The sequence below is a fragment of the Palaemon carinicauda genome, chromosome 30 (genome assembly GCF_036898095.1).
Source record: "Palaemon carinicauda isolate YSFRI2023 chromosome 30, ASM3689809v2, whole genome shotgun sequence".
In the NCBI taxonomy this organism is placed as follows: Eukaryota; Metazoa; Arthropoda; class Malacostraca; order Decapoda; family Palaemonidae; genus Palaemon; species Palaemon carinicauda.
In genome coordinates, this window is record NC_090754.1 from 58,060,041 (window position 1) to 58,083,500 (window position 23,460).

The window sequence follows — 23,460 nt, forward strand, 5'->3', positions numbered from 1 at the left end:
AGTAGAGAACAATAGTTCAATTTTGGAGTGACTTTCTCCAGCTGTACTTATATGATAATGAGTTTGTCATAGCTATTTCTATATGGTATATTCAAGATGAAATGTAGCAACTTTTAGGTAAGCAAATTCTATCAAAATTCAACAAAATATCCTTTCAACAAGGCTAAAAATGCATTTTATTGGAAATTAATCAACAAAAAATTTAATTATAAATCATATTATTACTATACATCCGGGTATATTCAAGATGAAATGTAGCAAGTTTTAGATATGCCAATTCTATCAAAATACAACAAAATATCCTTCTAGCAAAGCTAAAAATACATTCTATTAGAAATTAATCAACAAAAAATTTAATTATCAATCATATTATTACTATACATACGGTCATTACTATAATCTGTTTGAACTATCTTCTTTATTTTTAATCCTTTCTTAAGCATTCTAATAATTCCTATAACATAAAAACTATGATAATAAGAAACCTATTGCTATATCATTATAAACCCTTCATATTTGATGAATGTATAATGTATGATTAGTAAAATAGAGTTGTACTGAGTTTTATGAACAAACTCTCTCCTAACTTATGTTAAATTTTTACCTCACAACTCAGTTCAAAAGTCTTTCTCGAATTAACGAAGGCGAGTGAACTAATGCTACCTAATTAAGCTTAAATGCTATCTAAAAGTACTAACTAGTTAGCCATACAAGGCTACCTAAAAATACAAAGTGATTAAGTTTATAGTGCTACCTGAAAATACTAACTAGTTAAGCTTACAGGGCTACCTAAAATACTAACTTGTTAAGCTTCCATGGCTACCTATAAACACTAACTAAATAAGCTTGCAGGACTGCCTAAAATACTAACTAGTTTAGCATACAAGACTACCTAAAAATACTTGCTTCTTAGTCTTACAGTGCTGCCTAAAATGCTAACTAGTTAAGCTTACAGGGCTACCTAAAAATACTTGCTTCTTAGGCTTACAGTGCTACCTAAAATGCTAGCTAGTTAAGCTTACAGGGCTACCTAAAAATACTAACTAGTTAAGCTTACATGGCTACCTATAAATACTTACTAATTGAGCTTACAGGCCTGCCTAAAATACTAACTAGTTTAGCTTACAAGACTACCTAGAAATACTTGCTTCTTAGGCTTACAGTGCTACCTAAAATGCTAGCTAGTTAAGCTTCCAGGGCTACCTAAAATGCTAGCTAGTTAAGCTTCCAGGGCTACCTAAAATGCTAGCTAGTTAAGCTTACAGGGCTACCTAAAAATACTAACTAGTAAAGCATACAGGGTTTTAGAAATATATTAGCATTAGTAAAAATAACAATGGATTGCATGAAAGAAAACTTATAACGTTTACCATAGACGAATGGATCAAACTGGGAAATGTTGTTTTCGAATTGTTCTCTTGGCTATAGAATTTGAGTGCACATACCCAAAACTCTGAAAAGAAATTGTGTTATTAATAAATTGATTTGAATTGGCATGTATATGTATATATATATATATATATATATATATATATATATATATATATATATATATATATATATATATATATATATATATATATATTATATACAGTATATATATATATATATATATTATATACAGTATATATATATATATATATATATATATATATATATATATATATATATATATATATATATATATATATATACTGTATATAATGTATATATATATATATATATATATATATATATATATATATATATATATATATATATATATAAGATAAAATTAATAAACAATATAACTAAGAACTATTATTAACAATTAAAGTAAATATCAAAATATTAATACAAGACATTAGACATGCACTACAGAATTGAAAATTCACGACCTGATTCCATAATTCTATAAAATTCCTAAAATACGTCCAAATGTAAAACAGTTGAGCATTAATATGAAGGGATACAGATATTTAACTCGGATATTATCAACTGTTGAATAAGCTGCTCTAGGCAAGATAAAATTGTTCATTTGGTAATATATCTATTTACAGCACTATTTTCATATTCAATAAGTCTACATTGTCTCTTCTGGCATGAATATAATAAAACTCCATATTAAATCATATTTAAATATTTAGATCATCCCCCTATCTTAGTTTCAGTAATGTTCTTCTCCGTCTACTTCATTTTCATTTGCATAATATATGCAATACCTCTTTATCAATATATTACATTTATGATTCATATTCTTCTCAAAGATTGAATCACACTCCACAAATAAAAGCATATGTAGCACACTTCACAATTAGTATTTAAGAGGGTAAAATGCTTCCAACTTTAGTTCTTCAAGTATAAAATGTCACAGCCTGTGAACCAACTTCATAATATATACCCTATTTTGGTTATGCCCTAAATCGAATGTTAATATATTAAGTATACTTTATTGTATCGTTACATTCTTCGTTGATAATTCGATATTTTTTTTATATATATCTAAAAGAAGACAACCATCTCCCGGACCTAATGTAAGACAATCATCCCCTGGAGCTAACGCAAGACAATCCTCCCTGGAGCTAACGTAAGACAATCGTCTCCTGGAGTTAACGTAAGACAACCCTCCCTGGAGTTAACGGAAGACAACCCTCCTTGGAGTTAACGGAAAACAACCCTCCCTGGAGTTAATGGAAGACAGCCTCCCCTGGAGCTAACGTAAGACAATACTCTCCTGCAGCCAATAGAAAGCAATCCTCCCCTGGAGCTAACGGAAGACAACCTCCCCTGGAGCTAACGTAAGACAATCCTCCCCTGGAGCCAAAGTAAGATAATCCTCTCCTGTAGCTAACGGAGGACAATTCTCTCCTGTAGCTAACGGAGGACAATTCTCTCCTGTAGCTAACGGAGGACAATCCTCCACTGGAGCCAACCTAAGACAATCCTCCCCTGGAGCTAATGTAAGAAAATTCTCTCCTAGAGCTAACGAAAAACAACACTCCCCTGGAGACAACGGAATGCAGTCGTTCCCAGGAGCTAATACAAGACAATCCTCTCCTGGAGCTAACAGAAAAACAATCTTCCCAATGAACTAACGGAAGATAATCCTTTCCCGAAGCTAACGGAAGGCAGTCCTCTACTGGAGCTACCGTAAGACTATCCTTTCCTGGAACTAAGGGAAGACAATCCCCCCTAAAGCTAAAGAAGCCATTACAACTTAGGAGCTAACGGAATCCAGTCCTTAACTGAAACTAACAGAATCCTACCCTATCGTGGAGCTGATGGAATCCAGTCCCATAGTGGAGCTAACGGAATCTGGCCCTATCCTGGAGCTAATGGAATCCCTATCCTGGAGCTAACAGAGGCCAATCCTATCGTGGAGCTAATTGGATTCCTTATCCTGGAGCTAACAGAAGCCAATCCTCTCCTTCACTAACGGAAAGCAAGATTGACTTTGCGTTAAAGGAAGACAATACTCCCATGAAACTAACGGAAGCCCATCCAATCATCAGGAGCTTAATCGTTCGTATATTTCGAAGAGATTAATACCTCTTCAAAAGTTATATTAATACATAACGTATCGTTATCTTCAACGTTTATGGCGTTTTCAATAGGCAGATAATCTTGCAAACCTTGAATCTCTCTTTACCTTGAAGAATGGAAATTCATAGACATTCATCACACGACAATCAATAAGCTTGAGAGTTATCTAGTTCCTCAAATGTTGTTTTCTCATATTGCCGCTTCAATAACAGAAGTGTTTGTGTATATATGATGGAAATGGAAGAGAAACAGCAATCAGTTTTTGAGCTTCAACTCCATGAAAATCATAGGAAAAATAGCAGGAAATTGGACCTCATCCTTCTGGGATTTTAGTGTGAATTGGGTCGTGATTAAAATCGTGAATTGTGCCGAGGATTATGATTCTGATGACGATAAGATGGAGGTTCCATACGTTCAAATGAACTTTAATAAATATATCTATGTATAGAATAAGGTCCAAATCAAAATCGTGAGTTATGCCGAGAAATATGATACTGATGACGATAAGATGAAGTTTCAAAGCGTTCAAAGGAATTCTAATTAATGTATCTATGCATAGAGACGAATTTGAAATATCAACACAAATGTATTCCAAATTTAAATCTGCACATTTTCAAATCATAGGGTCACAGACCTCTGAAACATATTTTGGAGAGTTATCACGATTTCAAAATAATTTCAATTTTTCCGAGTTGATGTGCATGGCCATTAACCTCGATTAGTGACAATGTATTTTTTTTTTCAAAAGTGGTTTAGTCTGTGTCGATTAATTTTCTAAACCAACCAATTCTTTTTTTTCTTTAATATCAAATCCTGACAAGTCATTTTAGTTCATTTAAAGCTTACCTTTGTTCTCTCTCTCTCTCTCTCTCTCTCTCTCTCTCTCTCTCTCTCTCTCTTTCTCTCTCTCTCTCTCTCTCTCTCTCTCTCTCTCTCTCTCTCTCTCTCTCTCTCTCTCTCTCTCATTATTATTTTCCCTGGAATAGGATTTGAAGGTCTCTCTCTCTCTCTCTCTCTCTCTCTCTCTCTCTCTCTCTCTGGGGGTTGGGGGTGGGGGTGGCTATGCCTATGCTAATGCAGATATTTGTAGCGTAGTAGTCATAACTATCCAGATTTTCTAAGCTTCTTATATGTGATCGGTTTAAGATTTACCGTTCTATATAGCCAGATTATAATTTCATGAACTATGTTTCCTCGTTTCAGTTCTCAAATAATTAAAACAATTATACAAATGCTTATCTCCAAGTATACTTTTGTTTTTGTTTTTTAATTTATTGACTGCTAACCTTTACATCATCTCCCCCAACGCCTATTAATGCCAAGAGCCTAGGTTAAATTTCACCAGACGTCTCTATCCTAAACTTTTAAATCAATATTACTCCATTCATAAAGGTTAATAATTTCATCTATATTCGCTATATTTTTTATTGCCTTTCTGGACTGAATGATTCTGTCAGTGGGAGGAAATGGCCTCTCCATTTTCAAATAAAACTATTCTTCAAAATGTAAACATAAATTAAAAGACTTTTTTAAAGCTCAGGAGGTGTTTCTGTCAGTGGGAGGAAATGGCTCCTCCTTTTTCAAATAAAAATATACTTCAAAATGTAAATTTAAATAAAAAGAATTTCTTAGGTGGTGATTCTGTCAGTGGGAGGAAATGGCTCCTCCATTTTCAAATAAAAATATACTTCAAAATGTAAATTTAAATAAAAAGAATTTCTTGAAGCTCAGGAGGAAAGTAAAATACAAGTTGATATTAAATCAGTGTTATTTAAAGTTTGTAAAAATACAAAAAAACTATTCTTGCAAAATGTAAATATAGATAAAAAGAATTTCTCGAAGCCCAGGCAAAAAGTAAAATAAGAGTTATTTAATCAGTGTAACGTAAAGTTTGTAAATAAACAACGTAAACACTGCTCATGGCTCAAACGCCATGCAGCTGTTTACGATGTATTGAGAACGACCATGTTTGAAAACATTCCTGGACAAAGATTTTAAAACCCTCCTGGACTTTGACGTCCTTAGGTATCGTTCTAGGCACCCCCAGGTTCTCCTCCTGTGGCTTCCAGAACACTGAAATTTAATATAAAAAATCTAAATATACGCATGTATACCTTCATATATACCAAGTAAATTTGGCTTTTAGTGTAGATAACCTGAGATTTCAAGGGAAGAGACCTCGGCGGAAAATTGTTTAGTCCCTGGAGAAGGAAATACTCCCTTATTTGTATATTTGACTTTTTTGGCTCTGAGTCTGAACTAACTATATATTTAGACAACCACGAGGAGACGAAGTATTTCAGATCTATTTACCAGAACCTCTGAATATATTTTAGATTATTACAAATACGGGAAAATAGTTATACAATCCAAGTGGTCTGGAATTTTCATACGAGAGAGAGAGAGAGAGAGAGAGAGAGAGAGAGAGAGAGAGAGAGAGAGAGAGAGAGAGAGAGAGAGATTAATTTCGGCCAATATATCTATTCCCATAAAACCAAGTAGAGTTTATGAAGGCTGTGCGAGCGTGACGTGGAATACACTAACAACTGTACTATCTTATTGGGGTAAAGTATCCATTTAAGGTAACAGTGAATAACGAAAAAGCAATGTTAACTGACTTATGGGAATAAGTAGAGGAGAATCACAAGCTTGATAAAATTCGTTGAATGAAGACTGAGAATCCTTCGCATTATAAGTGAATGATTAAACAGGTGATTTTGCGATTGACAAAAGGGCTTTAGTGATAGAGCTCTATCAACTCGTAAATAAAGGGCATTTTTGGTTGAGAGAAATATTACTATTAATTGTATCAGAATATTCCAAGACTTCAAGAACTATAAAAATAATTTTTTACTGTTTTAAAACCAATATTTTATGGAAATCTTAAGGCAACTAGTGGTGATTTTGGTAAAAATTTAAATCTTTCTCAATTGGCTAACAAAAATCCTATTCCTTTCAAGCCATTGATGAGCGAAACCATTTTACCACATCGTAAGTGTGTTTAAGGCCTTTCCACAAGGAGGGCAAATGCAGGGTGGGTACTCTGATTTTCCTGTAATAATTTCTTTGAAACTATTATGGGATCAGATATGCAGATATTGGATACTACAGGCAGGCAAACTTATGACTTTGCCAGACGCAGGGCAGAGGCCAGAGTAAAGTCAAGAGTTAAACCTGACAAGTCAGGCACTTGTCCCGTGTCTCAACAACGGACACGTTGTCCGTTATTTCCTGGTGTATGACAATCTACACTTTATCGTCACCCAAACAACAAAATTGGTAAAGGTCTACCCGCCGTGCATTTGCCTCTAGTGTGGAAGGGCCTTAACTGACACGGACGAATTGGATTAGGATAGTAACTAAGCATAATAGGAAAACCATTGGTCACTAAATGGAAGAAATTGACAAAGCGTTCTCTAGGGACTAGAGTTTCTATGACAGTTCGGGGTGTAGAGGAAAATAGGCTGCAGAAAAACTGACAATTATTGAATTGAAAAAAATGGACCGTTGTGGAATGGGAGGCCAATAAATGACAGGGCAAATAGGTTGAGGTAGGGTTGACAGATTTCAGCACCCTTGTGTAAAAGTTTTAACAAAAGTTGTCCAATACAAAATCCTTCTAAGCTTGCGTATAGACAAGTAACAATTTACTTTGTAATCAAAGTTTTACCATGAATAAAGCAGCATATATTGTTATTGGGGTAATTAAAATTAGCTTTATTACAGAGCCAAGTCAGTTTTACAAAGTTGTGTATATTTTTTTTCAAATAGTATAAAGCAATGATTCCCCTAGCCAGATATTAAAAGTGTAAACACACAGAAAACTAACTTCAAAAGTGCGAGCATTAATGTACACCAAATCTTTAGCGGGGTTTATACGGTCGAACGTTTCGCCGAACCCGGTTCTCGAACCTGCTTATCAAACTGTTCGAAGAAGTGGTTGACAGTCAAATACACAAGGTTTGTTGACAATGAAGCCACACCCACCAAAGTCATGCTATTACATTCTTCGAATGGTTCATCCGACAACCAAATACCCCGCTCACACGTTCGAACATTACTTCACAAACTTTTCTTTCGAACTGGGTTCGACGAACTAGTCGACCGTGTAACCCAGCCTTTATAGAGACTCAAATTGCGCGTATTGTCACCACAATTAAGCTATAAAACTATTACCATTGCCCGCACCTCAATTGAAGAAACTTTTGTTTCATTAGATTAAAAGTAACCCAAAAAACTGTATAACTTAAAGCATAAGGCTTTTTCTTGTGGTTTTTCTAATTCCATACATATCATGCGATCTGCCTAAATCAATCAGGATAATCTTAAGACCTTTATTGGCTTCCTAACTTAGATTATTGCGGAAAAGACTAACTAATATTAAAGGCTAATTACCAACGGTTGGTTAAAACTCCATCTTTTGAAAAATACTAGGAATGATTCTATTTTCCAATATCTTGCTCAAAAGAGTTGAAGTCTATCCACATACTACATAGTAGTAATTCATTTATGAGATTTGGATAATTCACTTAACAGAACTAACATTTTAGTGTCAATCTTTCTTTATGAATTAGTTATCTAAACCTAAAAGTCATGGTTTTTCAGTGTGGTTTGTTCATGTGTAAGCTTTTTAACATTCTGGTTTTCCCATACCCAGATCAGCAAATAAACTTTCTAAAACCCTTATTTTTCATCTTTCCAGTAGGCTATATTCTTTTACCATGAAGGATATACCTAATTCTATAAGAACTAATCTATTACCTTGGCTAATTATACACACACTTGTATATTTGTCTAGTTTTATACACTTTTTCCCTATTAGTATTGCTTTGAGGTAAGACTGCTTCAATTTCCTAAAGGGTTAACCATTAGAGTAATATTTCTCAGAATCTATATGTTAAGAACTGGGAATTTTTTTCCAACATCTGTAACCTCCACTCTGCAGTATTACTACATTTAGGAAGTTAAATATTCTGAAGATTTGATACCCAAGTTCAACATTACATTAAAAATTTAAAGGAAAGTCAAGAAGATACTTTCTCTTTACATAAACCTTTCTTGCGACTTCATTTTTGTACTAACACCTAAAAACTTTAATTAACACCCGTATCATTCTTGATACCATAGGTTTAAGTTTTTTGATTTAGGAATATTCTTAGTAAAATTTGAGTAATCTTTAATGAATCTGTTTCACAGTTTGGAATGAGTTTTGTTCAGGAACTGCTTATATAACAACATGTGCCATGTTTATTTTTTTAGTTTACCTTAATTTCGGACAAAAGGTTCAAAATAAATCCAGTTATGTAAAACAATAAGAATACCATAGTTATTTATGAAGTATTAACCACAATTTGGTTCATATTGCTCAGCTTATATACTACCATGTGCCAGGTTTATCTTAATAGTTAACCTTAATTCCGGACAATAATAGCTTTAAAATAAATCCAGGTTTGTAAAATAAGAATACCATAGTAATACAGGTATGTAAAACAATAAGAATACCATAGTAATACAGGTATGTAAAACAATAAGAATACCATAGTTATTTATGAAGTATTAATCACAGAAATTAGTTCATACTGTTCACCATAAATTCTAAAGACATTTAGTAATAGAACAGTCCTTTGGTATTATGATTTTCTATTCTGAAGCAAAAAAAATGACAGATACCGTAACAATATACATTAAAAACTAAATATTGCATCAAAGATATCAAAATTTTAATAAAGGAATTCTTGAATTGTTGGTTCAATTCATTATCTCCCATGTTGTTGACTACAACCGACAGTAATTTCAAGGCCAAACCTCACCTCGTAGAATGTTAGGTTTTTATAGCTGCTAACCTGCAAGATTTCTTGATAAGTATCAAACTTCAATCTTGAAGTTTCAGCAACACTAAACTAACCCTGGAAATATGGAAAGATGAGGCAGCAAGTATTCTTGTACAAGAGTAAAACAAGATATCAAAGTATAGTAAAATTTTTAAAATTATTTCAATCATTACCTGAATTTTAAGTAATTAGCCAAATTATAAAACTTGGCAAGCTGTTATGGATACCAAAAAATCCATTTAACCTGATATGCATTAATTATTAGAAACTCAAATTCAATATGGTCACTTAAGATCGAAGCAACCAGAAAGCCTAAATATGACAAAGAGGCTAAAGACAATAAGAATAGCCATTGGACACAGATTTATGGCTATGTAAACATGGGTTCACAACGGTTATTAACACTTAAAAAATATTGCTAATGATTGCCCAAAAATTAAAGTACCCAAAAAATGAAAGTGGCCGTTCCCAAAAATAAAGTGGGCGTGCCCAAAAAAGTTAAAGTAGGCGTACCCAAAAAAACTAAAGTAGGCGTACCCAAAAAAAAAAAGTAGGCGTACCCAAAAAATTAAAAGTAAACTGAAAATAAAAGCCTAGGGGTTTTAGGGTAAAATAGTTTAAATCTTTCCATGAACAAACCATAGTTTTGTTTCATGAAAATAAAATATCCTAACATTGAAGTCTTGGCAAAACTAGAATTTACTTTGATTTTAGTTTTACTTTAGTTTTACTAAAGTCTGAAAAGTTAGTTTTTATATATCAAATTATCTCAAATCAGCTCTAGAAAGTTAAAATTTATATATCAAATTATTTCAAATCAAAGTTAAAAAGTTTAAGTTTAATATCAAATGATCTCAAATCAGAGCTTTAATATTTAGGAATGTTAATTTTAATTTGAATATTAAGATTTAAAAGCTAAATTTAATTACTTTTAAAAAGACTTCAAACCTAAATTTTGAGCTTTAATATTTAGGAATGTTAATTTTAATTTGAATATTAAGATTTAAAAGCTAAATTTAATTACTTTAAAAAGACTTCAAGCCTAAGCATATATGTGAAGCATATATGCGTGCTAACTAAAAAAAGAACCTGAAAGGGAAACAAATGGATTAGTAAATAAACCCTCCCACATAGCTATCCTGTAGGCCTTGACAGGCCTACAGGACAGCATGGGAGGGCCCTCCACCCCAGCAGGGGCCCAGCCCCTACTGGGGTGGAGGTAAAAAAATATAAAAAATAAAAACAAATTTTATACCTCACCTTAGATTTGTTTGTAGAATCCTCGTAAGTTAGAAGTTATGCAAGTCTTTCTTCGTTAAGAGCAAGATACTTGCTACTTTTTCATTCATTAATTCAAGATTCTTCTAAGATTGACTCCTTTAGTCATTAATTAGCGAAAAGAATTCCTTTATTAGAGTTTCACATCATTGGTATTTTCTATGTTGTACAGTTTCAGTAGTCTTTCTGCATCTGAAAGTAATTTTAAATCAGTATTTCAAGAAAATGTTTAACTTTTAATTAAAAAAAAAAACAAAGTAATTTTTTCAAAAACTGACAAGCAATTTCTTAACTTTCCTATAAAGTCTTAAAGATTTTAAAATATGCAAGCAACAGTTCCTAACCTTTCTATAATTAGTCTTAAAGTTGAAATATAACCTGCAGTCAACCCAAAGGAATAGTAATACTGGATAGTTTTAGATTGTCCGTATTATAGCTATATCAATATAAGAAACTTCCAAGAATAGGGAATAGTAATGCTGGATAGTTTAAAATTATCCGTGGCCCCTACTGGGGTGGAGGTAAAAAAAAAAAAAAAAAAAAAAAAAAAAAAACATAAGAATGAATTATATACCTCACCTTAGCTTTCGAATTTTGTAGAATCCTGACAAGTTAGATACTCAATATTCCAGTCTTCGTTAGAAGTAGAAACTTTCTTCATAATTCAATTGAAGATTCTTCAAAACTTTCTTCTGTATAGTAATTGGTTTGACACAAGAATTCCTTGCGTAATAATTCACGACATTAGTATTCCGTATTAATCCACTGCTTTAGTAGAGTTTCATCTGTAGCATCTGAAAGTATTTTTTAATTAGAACCTCATTGAAAATATTTATAACAAAAAGTTCATAAATCCAGATATGCAAGAATTTCTAACCTTTTATTTATTAAGATAATTGAACCCAATTTGTTTATTTAAACCTTACTTGATGAATTCATGCTTAGGGACTACCTATAAGGAAGTTAATTAAAATTTGCATTATGACTGCCTATTATAGAAAAAAACTATTACGGAAACTTTAGAATTACTGGTTGTTCAGTTCTAACTTCGACAGTTAAAATATTTATGAAAATCTATGCATTCCCAAGAAATGAAATCTAGTTAAGACTTATCAGCTAATCTATTAAACTTTAAATCTAATAAAACTAAAGATATTGAAATAGCTTTCCGAAACTAAACAAACTTCGTTAAGTACAAGACTTCAATGAGTTCTAAAGAGAATTTTTAGTTGCTTTTGTGGTGCTTAGTTCGAGACTATAGTTAACAACTATTCCAAGTTGAACGGGTATTTGTTGCTTTGCTAGTCATCCCACTCCTTTAGCAAATTAACATAGGTTAAGGCAATTAAAAAATATATACTGGTCAATTTGTAAAATTTACACATTCATATTTCCTATTTTGCAAAGGAAGACAAACTTACTAAATATTTATTAGAAAGATGTGAAAGTTGAGTTGTTAGAAATTTTTAAGTTTATTATCATTAGAAATGGTGACACTCATTTTTTAAAAATTAAAATTAAAGTTTTCATCTAAAGGATTTATTGCTATTTAGAATACTTGGCGAATATCTGGGAACTACCAATACCATACCGTTTAACGTAATTTATGCCTGGCTATGGTAGTAATGCACAGAAACGCTAGAAACTAAACGGCTATACTAATTTTAACCCAAATTTATTGTCATTCAGGAAACTTGTTCCAGTAACTATGAATTTTCAATACTATATACTTCACGCTTAACTAACCCGTATCCAAATTATTTACTGCTATTTAGAATACTTTTTCCATCATGTACGAATTTCCAATACTATATACTTAATTAACTATGACCAGCTGTAGTAAAATTCATCAAAATAGCGTACCTACAAATTAGAAAAAAAAAGTACTTGCCAGTATGTACGAATTTTCAATACTATAAACTACCTGTCTGGCTGCAGTAAAATTTATCAAAATAGCGTACATACAAATTAGAAAAAGTGTACAAGATACCTGATAATGATGTGATTTTGAAACTATTTACAAGCTCATAATGATTAAATTTATTAAGATACAAAATTATCCTAAAAAATTTGTATAAAGGAAGCATATATGCGCCAAACTTCGTATGCTTAAAACTATTAAAGGATTAAAACTACATAATACCAAAGTACATGAAATAGACTAACTTGAACTAATTAGCCTACCTGTACTGGAAATCTTAAAAAATAGAACTATTACAAAGTATGCTCGCCACAAAGTGAGATGACAAAATTTTTATAACACTGAAAATAAACCCGAGAGTTATTGCATAATAAACTAAGATTTTGAACAATTTTAAAACCTCCGGCATTGGGTAAAAAACTAACTTGTAGGATCCTTAATATTTAAAAAAAACTATCTAAGTTTAAAATACATATAACTTTATAATGGAAAGTTTTAAATATCCATGATTTAAAACTAAACTTCCTATAACTAGTAGCCGTTTAAAAGTTGAAATTTGTACAGATTCACTGCTTCATCACTTGTCCGTCAATTTTAAGTTAATATCTTAGGAAGCTTTCAATTAAGGTTTACAGTATAATAACCTATAAAAATTAAGTGATAAAGTATTAATGAATCTCAAGATTATTTCTATAGTCGGAAAAGCTAACTATTAATGATTCAATATTATTACGGAATATTAATGAATCTAAAGATAATTCGATAGTCTGAAAAGCTAGCAATTAATGATTCAATATTATTACGGAAGATTGAAAAGTCCGAAAAGCTAGCTATCAAGGAATATATATTACTTAAGCTTAGATAATCTGAAAAGCCTTAAAAACCAGCTATTAATGAATTTATATTCCGAATGACAGACCGAAAAGGTAGCTATTAATAAATCAATATTTCGAAAGATGATCGGAAAAGGTAGCTATTAATGAATCAAGATTAGTCTTAAAAGCTAGCTATTAATAAATCGATACTTCGAAGTCTGAAAAAATAGCTATTAATGAAACATTTCGAAAAATATCAGTGCACAATACAGAAAAAGCTGGAAAACCATCGCAAAACAAACTTGAGAAACTAATCCTGACTATATAAAATAAATAACCAAACATTTCGAAAAAAGTTGCATACTTACAATAACCTTCAACAATAATCACTACACCACAGCAAGGGAAATGTTTTCAGAGACCTTCCTGGCAATCCATTTCCTCAAACCACAATAACAGACAAAACAGATTAGATCTTACCAGAGACCGAAGAATATTGTTCCAACCACTAACAACCCCAATCAACAGTTAACACAATACGACACGTGTTCAGCTTAGAAGCTAACCTTGAAAAGAGAAACTTAGATTTGTTTAAGCAGAAGATGGTTCTTCGTGACGTCACCACCAAGGATCATAAAGACAAGCATCACTTACACCCAGGGTTTAAACTTTTAAGGAAATTACTTTAGTTTGAGGTAATTTGCATGGTTTCAGGGTAATTTTTAAGGTAATGATATATTTAAGGTAATTTTCAGGTAACTTCGGTTTTACAAGCTTCGAAATTAAGGAAATTGAAAAAGTTTTAAGTAAATCTAAGGTGAAAGGAAGCAGCATCTAAGATAATGGCTACACGCTCAAGTTTAAACCCTGCTTACACGAAAGGCAATTCGTTCTTTATATTTTTAGGGATGACAAAAATTACGTTTTTTTTTTTTTTTTTTCTTTTTTTTTTAAGAACGGTATTTGATTTTCAAGTCTATCATTTCAAAATTCTTTACTATTGTTTGTTCCATGAATATTAAAATATAAAGTTATTTCTTATAATAACCTTACAAATAAGGATACAGGCTTAGAAAACTATACTTTGATAAATTCGTTCTTTGTATTTTTAGGGATAACAAAAATGACGTTTTTTTTTTTTTTTTTTGGTGTTTTAAGAATGGCATTTGATTTTGAAGTCTATTATTTCAAAATTCTTTGCTATTGTTCGTTGCCTGAGCATTAGGATATAAAGTTATTTCTTATAATAATCTTACAAATAAGGATATAGCCTTATAAAACTATACTTTAATAGTTTAATCCTTCATTCGCTATAATTTGATTGCTAAAAATACTGGAAAAGTTGTATCATCAGAATAATTTGGAAACTTAACTTTTTCCAGATAAGACATAGTGTATGTTAAAAGTGACATAAAGAAACGTAAAAGAGCTTGCTATTAAAGAAACAGTAAAATGAATAAAAAATAAGTATATAATACATTGTATATATATATATATATATATACATATATATATATATATATATATCTACATATATATATATATATATATAGGTAGATAGATAGATATAAATATTTATATATATACATATATATGTATATATATATATATATATATATGTATATATATATATATATATATATATGAAATGGGTAGTGGACTATTTATTTGCTGTGGCCTTTATTTGGAAGGGTTATAGCATAATTAGCGTTTTAAAAATCCCTCTATAGAATTGTAAAACAAAAATTAAATTCATAGGCCAATACAACTGATTAAAATATTTTGTTGTTCCGATAAAGATTTGAGATTCACAGCTCACTGTTTTCTGGCAGAAGTGACAGAATAAAACGTAGAGGGGTACTCGGAAAAGTGTAGACCTCCACCACGGCAACTTATTTCTCGGCCTTTTGCTTGACCCTGACCTTGACCTTTGAATTAACATGCATTAATTGGCATGGATTTTCATACACTAAAAATGAACCAAGTTTGAAGTCTTTGTGACAACGATGTCCAAACTTATGGTTGATTACGTGAATTGGACATTTTGCTTGACCGTGACCTTGACCTTTGACCTTGACCTCCCAAAATTTGATAATTTCTAGCTTTTTACATAACATCTAATCCCTGCAAGTTTCATTACTCAACGATTGAAATTGTGGCCAGGAAGCTGTTCACAAACAGACACACATACAATCAAACACATAAACATGGGGTAAAACATAACCTTCAAACGTCGTTGGCGGAGGTAATTACTGTTTCACGAAACAGATAAAACCAAAAAATAGTTAACATTTAAGATTTTAATCAGGATAATACTTATCTAATAACATTAATTACCTAAAAACATTGAAATGCGTGGCCAATTATCTGCTTGCAACATTAAAAAGTACTTTTTTAGAGATCGGTCTACTGTTATCCAATGCAATTACTCGTTGCCTAAGTAAAAAAACTTCAGGTAAGACTAAACAAGCGATCAAACCACATTGTTGTCGATGTATGAAAACCGTATCATTACGAAATCCTTGATTTCATGTAAGTTGAAGTACGTATGATACATGTTTCCATCCGTAAGAAATAGATAAAAAAATTATAGAACACGTAATCTATGATGTTGGACCTAATAGCCAATTAGGAGAGAATCACTATATATTTATAAAGCATTAAGAGGATATAAGGACTGTATTGTGAATAACTCTATATTTATATAACAAAGAGGTATTGATATAGGGACTGTATTGTAATGGAAAATATATCAATAAGCGTATATATAAAGGCTTGGGAGGCAGGTATCCCTTTGTCATACAGATATCTGAATAAATAATTTGGTTCCTACAGACATGTCACTCTTACGATTGATGTAGCAGCAAAAGATTGTGAAAAAGAGATTTATTTACTGAATCCAGACATTCAATCTTTGCACCACTAATAAGGTTTTCTTTATGTGGTTTTCTTTAAAATTTTCTCAAGGTTACAAGGCTCAAATTTCCGATCAAACTAACCCTTTGAACTCCCTTTAAACAGTCATGTCGTTGATGGCCAAAGAAAATTAACGAGAATGACATGATTCTCGTACGTTAAAGCCAAAAGTTTTTTTATCTTTTAATGCTAGTATACATGTAACATGTGATACTAGTTCTCAGAGCTAGGTGTATAAACCCTGGAATTTCAAATAAGTTCATCCAGAGAAGTTTAATCTAGATCTACATTATGTTTATTGTGGCCTGATTGTTAACGTCTCTACCTGGTGTTTGCCAGTTGGGGGCTCGAATCCCGCTTAGTCTCGTTAGATCCATTAGTGTCTGCAACCTTACCATCCTTGTGAGCTAAGGTTTGGAAGTTTGGGGGAGCCTAAAGATCTATCTGTTGAATCATCAGCAGCCATTGCCTAGCCCTCTTTGGTCCTAGCTTGGGTGGAGAGGGGGGCTTGGGCGCTGATCATATAATATATGGTGAGTCTCTAGGGCATTCTCCTGCTTGCTAGAGCAATGTTACTATCCTTCCCCTCTGCCATTCATGAGTGGCCTTTAAACCTATAGATATTTCTATGGATCTTTAGCTCTAGGAAAGGTTTAAAATATTAGCTATAAAAATTGGTAATATCTATATGCAACAACCACAAATACACCAGTTTTAGTCCACTGCAGAACAAAAGCCTCAGACATGCCCTTATTCATATCTTGGGTTTGGTCTATTTTCATCACTACGCTGGTCACCACGGATTGGTGATGGTGGGAGATTTTCGTCTAATCACTCACAGCAAACATACCTAGTATGGTTGTCTGACTATTGCAGCTTTGCTGATCATGGCGATACACACTGTTAAGAATAAGCATTAGAAAAATTGTAAATTCCTGGCAACATTTATTCCAGGATTTGAGCCGTTTTAAAAACGGATATATTCACGTAAAGGAGTGATATTACGGCTACCAACCCCTAAAAGATAATAACTTAGTAAGATAAAATTACGGTCGCCTGCATTTTACTGAGATACGGGTGGAAACAGTATATTTTTACAGATAATTTTCGATTAAAATTTGTTTTTTTTTAACATTATACTAGAGTTTCACCACGTTAAGGTATCCTCACACAAAAGGAGTTAATCTTAAATATGTTAATTCGTACATTAAGGCACACTAACGCCTGCTTAGCATCCCATGAAGTGTACCAGAATTAAGGATGCCAACTGTACCAGATAATAAATGTAGGTCCTCATATATTTCTACGAATCTTTAGTTATAAAAGAAAAGTTTGAATTATTAATATAAAAGGTGATAACATCTATGAATAATATATGGAAATATAAGATCCTTTTCGTGTTATATATTTTGTGTGTTGAATTAGTTTGTGGTTTCAGAATTTGTTTGTAGGAATATGTGAACTAAAATAGTCAAGAATTTGAATATATTTGTGGGGGATTTTACATATGAGATATGTAAAACATTAATACATCTTAGTGCCTTTCGAGAAGACTTTCCCTTTTGAAATGTTGAAGGAAATATACCAAGTATGATTTTTATTATAATATATAGAAATTATTTTAATATGATATTAAAAGAATTTTTTCCCAGCTTACAAGATTTTTCAGTCGTTAGTAGAAAATTCGAGAATTAAATAAAATTGTTGGATATACTTCAAAGAAAATTAAATTACTCTGCAATATGAACGAAGGCATGAATTTATTGAGTGATGAAAATAACGTCAGCGGGAGACACGTGTATAATAATGGGTTAAAAAAAGCATTGATATAAAAAATATCAAATAATTCTTTATTTTCATATCCTCATATTTATGTATATATATATATATATATATATAAAAGTGTATGTATATAAGTATATATATATATATATATCATATGTGTGTGTGTATGTACATATATATATATTTATATATATGTATATATATATATATATATATATATTTATGTATACTGAAAATCCACTATAAAATTAAATAGCAATTTTATCAAAATATCTTCTCTCGTTTACTGTTAAATTTATAGAATCACCCAATTTATCTGTTAAATTTATAAATGAAACTACCATATTAACATTCAAAAGAAATCCCCGATATACAAAACTACATTTATCCAGATTTAACGAAAGTCTTTCTGAAGTTTTCACCCGGCTTCTTAAATTAGGTCACTTGAAATATGAAAGAAACAGTATTCAAATATGTTTACAAGAGTTTAGCAATCGTAAATATGTAGTTTTGGTCATTGTTGGCTTGTTCACTAACTTGAGAAACTATTCTTTTGACTCTTTGGAAATTGGAACAAGAATGCAAAAATGAACCTTAGAATAAATAAGTTTTACTATTTATTATTTCTATTTCCTTAAGTTTTATTTAGTTTTAAGAATGTTTTTCGTTTCAAAAAGGCCCAATTAAGGGAAATGAAATCACCTTAAAACTTGCCTCCGGATATATCCGCTCTTATTTGAGCAGTATACAAATAAGCTCACATTATTATTATTATTATTATTATTATTATTATTATTATTATTATTACTATTATTATTATTATTATACTTTATAAATTATAACTATAATTATAATTTTAATTATTATCATTATCATTATCATTATCATTATCATTATTATCTAAGCTACAACCCTAGTTGGAAAAGCAGGATGCTATAAGCCCAGGGGCTCCAACAGGGAAAAATAGCTCAGTGAGGAAAGGAGACAAGGTAAAATAAAATATTTTAAGAAAGTAACGCTAGACATTCGAAAGACTGAAGATATTAAGGTTTTCGAGAGGAAACTGAAGACTTTTTTTTATTCCCAAAGTGATTCAATAGTATGGATTTTACAATAAATGAGCATTGTGCGATATGAAGTGTTGAATGCTTTCGATCGAACATGATAAAATGGCAGTGGAGGCCCTGTAGAGAGTAGGGTTTCCCCTGCTGTATGGGACCAGAAAAAGCAGCTCTTTAAGTAAGTAAAGTATATACTTCATGTGCAATTTGAAGCTGTAGTATGATTCTTATCCGACATAGGTACATAGGCTAAGTGATTATATAATGGTAATTATTTCATAACTTAAAAATGGATATGATTTAAAACGTGCCTTCTTTTTCGTGTATAGCATTGGGTACTTATAAAACTTGGGTTTATTTAATTTACCTATTGTGTTGGTCATAAGAAAGCTAAAAAAGGTTAAATTTTTTTACATATCAATTCATCTATTGCGTTAATCCTATCCTAAGGTTATTCATTAAAACAATTATATATATATATATATATATATATATATTTAATATATATATATATATATATATATATTAGAATATATCTAATTCGGGTAATTTTTTATTTAAATTATGTAGTTATTGAAAGGCATTTATCCTGTTCTATTCGAAGCTATAAAATATACATTGAAAGGGGTTTGATTATATAATATAATGACATATGTATAAGTAATAGTTTTAAGAAACTATTTATAAGAAAGTATCAATTAACGTTACAAGAAATATGTTGGCATAAAGTTTCATAGAACATTAAAAGAGACAGTTTAACTATTAAAGGAATACAAATGGATAGAGTATTCGAAAGTTGATTTCTAAAATATATACTATATTTTTGTTATACTTAATCAAGGAACCTTTATCCCATTTACTAAGATTAGATGTTATTTAAGTAAGTGTTAAGTATGTTTTTATGTACTACTAAATCCAGGAATTTGTGTGCCCTTTATTGTTATTAGATGTTACTTAAGTTAAAGTGTTAAGTATATTTTTATGTATTACTTAATCCAGGAAATTTTGTTTTCTTTACTATAATTAGAGGTTACTTAGTAAAAGTTTAAGTATATTTTATGTATTACTAAATCCAGGAAATTTTGTTTTCTTTACTATAATTAGATGTTACTTAAGTAAAAGTTTTTAGTATATTTTTATGTATACTAAATCCAGGAACTTTTGTTCCCTTTACTATGATTAGACATTACTTAAGTAAAAGTTGTAAGTATATTTTTATGTATTATTAAATCCAAAACTTTTATTCCATTTGCTATGATTATATGCTACTTAAGTAAAAGTTTTAAGTATATTTTTTATGTATTGCTAAATCCAGGAGCTTTTTATTCCATTCATAATGATTAGATGTTACTTAAGTAAAAGTTTTAAGTATATTTTTATGTATTACTAAATCCAGGAACTTTTGTTTCCTTTACTATGATTAGATGTTAAGTAAAAGTTCTAAGTATCCATCAAAGCTCCTTATTTTTTCTGTTTATATACTGAAAATCCACTATAGAATTAAATAGTAATTTTATTGAAATATCTTCTCTCGTTTACTGTTAAATTTATAGAATCACCCAATTTGTCTGTTAAATATAGAAATGAAACTACCAAATTAACATTGAAGAGAAATCACAGATATACAAAACTACATTTATCCAGATTTAACGAAAGTCTTTCTCAAGTTTTCCCCCGGCTTCTTAAACCTGGGCGACTCGAAATATGAAAGGAACAGTATTCAAAATATGTTTACAAGAGTTTAGCAATCGTAGTGTAGTTTCGGTCATTGTTGGCTTGTTCACTAACTTGAAAAACTATTCTTTTGACTCTTTGAAATTGGAACAAGAATACAAGAACAAACCTTAGAATAAATAAGTTTTACTATTGTTATTTCTATTTTCTTAAGTTTTGTTTAGTTTTAAGAATGTTTCCGTTTTCAAAAAGGCCCAATTAAGGGACATGAAATCACTTCCAAACTTGCCTCCGGATATATCTACTCTTATTTTTTCAGTATACAAATAAGCTCATATTATTATTATTATTATTATTATTATTATTATTATTATTATTATTATTATTATTATACTTTATAAATTATAATTATAATTATAATTATAATTATAATTATAATTATAATTATAATTATAATTATTATTATTATTATTATTATTATTATTATTATTATTATTATTATTATTATTATTATTATTATTATTATTATTATTATTATTATTATTATTATTATTATTATTATTATTATTATTATTAGCTAAGCTACAACCCTAATTCGAAAAGCAGGATGCTATAAGCACAGGGGCTCCAACAGGGAAAATAGCTCAGTGAGGAAAGGAGACAAGGAAAAATAAAATATTTTAAGAAGAGTAACACTATACATTTGAAAGACTGAAGATATTAAGGCTTTGGAGAGGAAACTGAAGACTTTCATGTTCCCAAAGTGATTCAATAATGTGGATTTTACAATAAACGAGCATTGTGCGATATGAAGTGTTGAATGCTTTCGAACGAACATGATGAAATGACAGTGGAGGTCCTGTAGAGAGTGGGGTTCCCCTGCTGTATAGGACCAGAAAGGCAGCCCTTAAAGTCTAAGTAAAATATACACTTCATGTGCAATTTGAAACTGTATTATGATTCTTATCCGACATAGGTACATAGGTTAAGTGATTATACAATGGTAATTATTTCATAACTTAAAAATGGATATGATTTAAAGCGTGCCTTCTATTTCGTGTATAGCATTGGGTACTTATAAAACTTGGGTTTAATTTAATTTACCTATTGTGTTGGTCATAAGAAAGCTAAAAAAGGTTAAATTTTTTATATATCAATTCATCTATTGCGTTAATCCTATCCTAAGGTTAAAACAAATTATTCATATATATATATATATATATATACATATATACATATATATATGTATATATATATATATATATATACATATATATATATATATATGTATATATATATATATATATATATATACATATATATATATGTATATATATATGTATTAGAATATATCTAATTCGGGTAATTTTTTATTTAAATTATGTAGTTATTGAAAGGCATTTATCCTGTTCTATTCGAAGCTATGAAATATACATTGAAATGGGTTTGATTATATGATATAATGACATATGTATAAGTAATAGTTTTAAGAAACTATTTATAAGAAAATAGAAATTAACGTTACAAGAAATATGTTAGCATAAAGTTTCGTAGAACATTAAAAGATACATTTTAACTATTAATGGGATACAAATGGATAGAGTATTCGAAAGTTGATTTCTAAAATATATACTATATTTTTGTTTATACTTAATCAAGGAACCTTTATCTCATTTACTAAGATTAGATGTTATTTAAGTAAAAGTGTTAAGTATGTTTTTATGTACTACTAAATCCAGGAATTTGTGTGCCCTTTCTTGTTATTAGATGTTACTTAAGTAAAAAGTGTTAAGTATATTTTTATGTATTACTAAATCCAGGAAATTTTGTTTCCTTTACTATAATTAGATGTTACTTAAGTAAAAGTGTTAAGTGTGTTTTTATCTACTACTAAATCCAGGAATTTGTGTGCCCTTTATTGTTATTAGATGTTACTTAAGGAAAAGTTTTAAGTATATTTTTATGTATTACTAATTCCAGAACTTTTATTCCATTTGCTATGATTTTATGCTACTTAAATAAACTTTTTAAGTATATTTTTATGTATTACAAAATCCAGAACTTTTATTCCATTTTCTATGATTATATGCTACTTAAGTAAAAGTTTTAAGTATATTTTTATGTATACTAAATACAGGAACTTTTTATTCCATTTATAATGATTAGATGTTACTGAAGTAAAAGTTGTAAGTATATTTATTTTCTATTACTAATCCAGGAAATTTTGTTCCCTTTATTAAGATTAGACGTTAATTAAAAGTTCTAAGTATCCATCAAAGCTTCCTTGTTTTTTCTGTTAAAAAACGAATTTCCATATCACTTATGTAAAACATCTAACTACCTGTTAAATTTCGTTTAATATCGTTTCATCATAAATTCTCAAAAAAAGAAAAATTCCATGAATAAAGTTAGATCTCAGAAAGAAACAAATAAATTCTCATTCTACACTATCTCTCGGAAACTGGGCCTTCAATTAAAAAAAAGAAAGAGCTGACACTGATCTTAATCAACTTAGGGAATTTTTTGAACGCAAGGAAAAGGGGGAACTTGAAGAATAGCTGTCATCTGCAATTTTGGTCACAATTCTTTTGGAAGGGAATCGAAAACATCATTGATGAAGAGGGGGACAATCTCGAGGTTTATGGAATATCTGGTTT

At 30.3% G+C, this 23,460-nt stretch overlaps 1 protein-coding gene and 1 long non-coding RNA gene across 3 annotated transcripts in view; one reads left to right on the forward strand and one right to left on the reverse strand.

The window, feature by feature from the left end:
• Window positions 1-3,074, forward strand: part of LOC137623566 (putative mediator of RNA polymerase II transcription subunit 29) — a 4,538-nt gene extending 1,464 nt beyond the window's left edge. Inside the window, exon 4 of the mRNA XM_068354396.1 lies at window positions 2,827-3,074. Within this exon, the coding sequence (XP_068210497.1) occupies window positions 2,827-3,074 (248 nt within the window). The remainder of the gene's footprint in view (window positions 1-2,826) is intronic.
• Window positions 3,075-9,365: 6,291 nt separating this feature from the next.
• On the reverse strand, window positions 9,366-13,925 carry LOC137623807 (uncharacterized). 2 transcript variants are annotated; one of them, XR_011040642.1, is made up of 3 exons: window positions 11,211-11,771; window positions 10,614-10,823; window positions 9,366-9,428 (listed from the first exon to the last, which is right to left on the reverse strand). It is a non-coding gene; the product is annotated as an uncharacterized lncRNA (long non-coding RNA). The 2 variants fall into 2 exon arrangements; XR_011040641.1 differs by lacking the exon at window positions 9,366-9,428 and adding an exon at window positions 13,848-13,925 and having other exon boundaries at window positions 10,396-10,823; window positions 11,211-11,425.
• Between the last annotated feature and the right edge of the window lie 9,535 nt (window positions 13,926-23,460).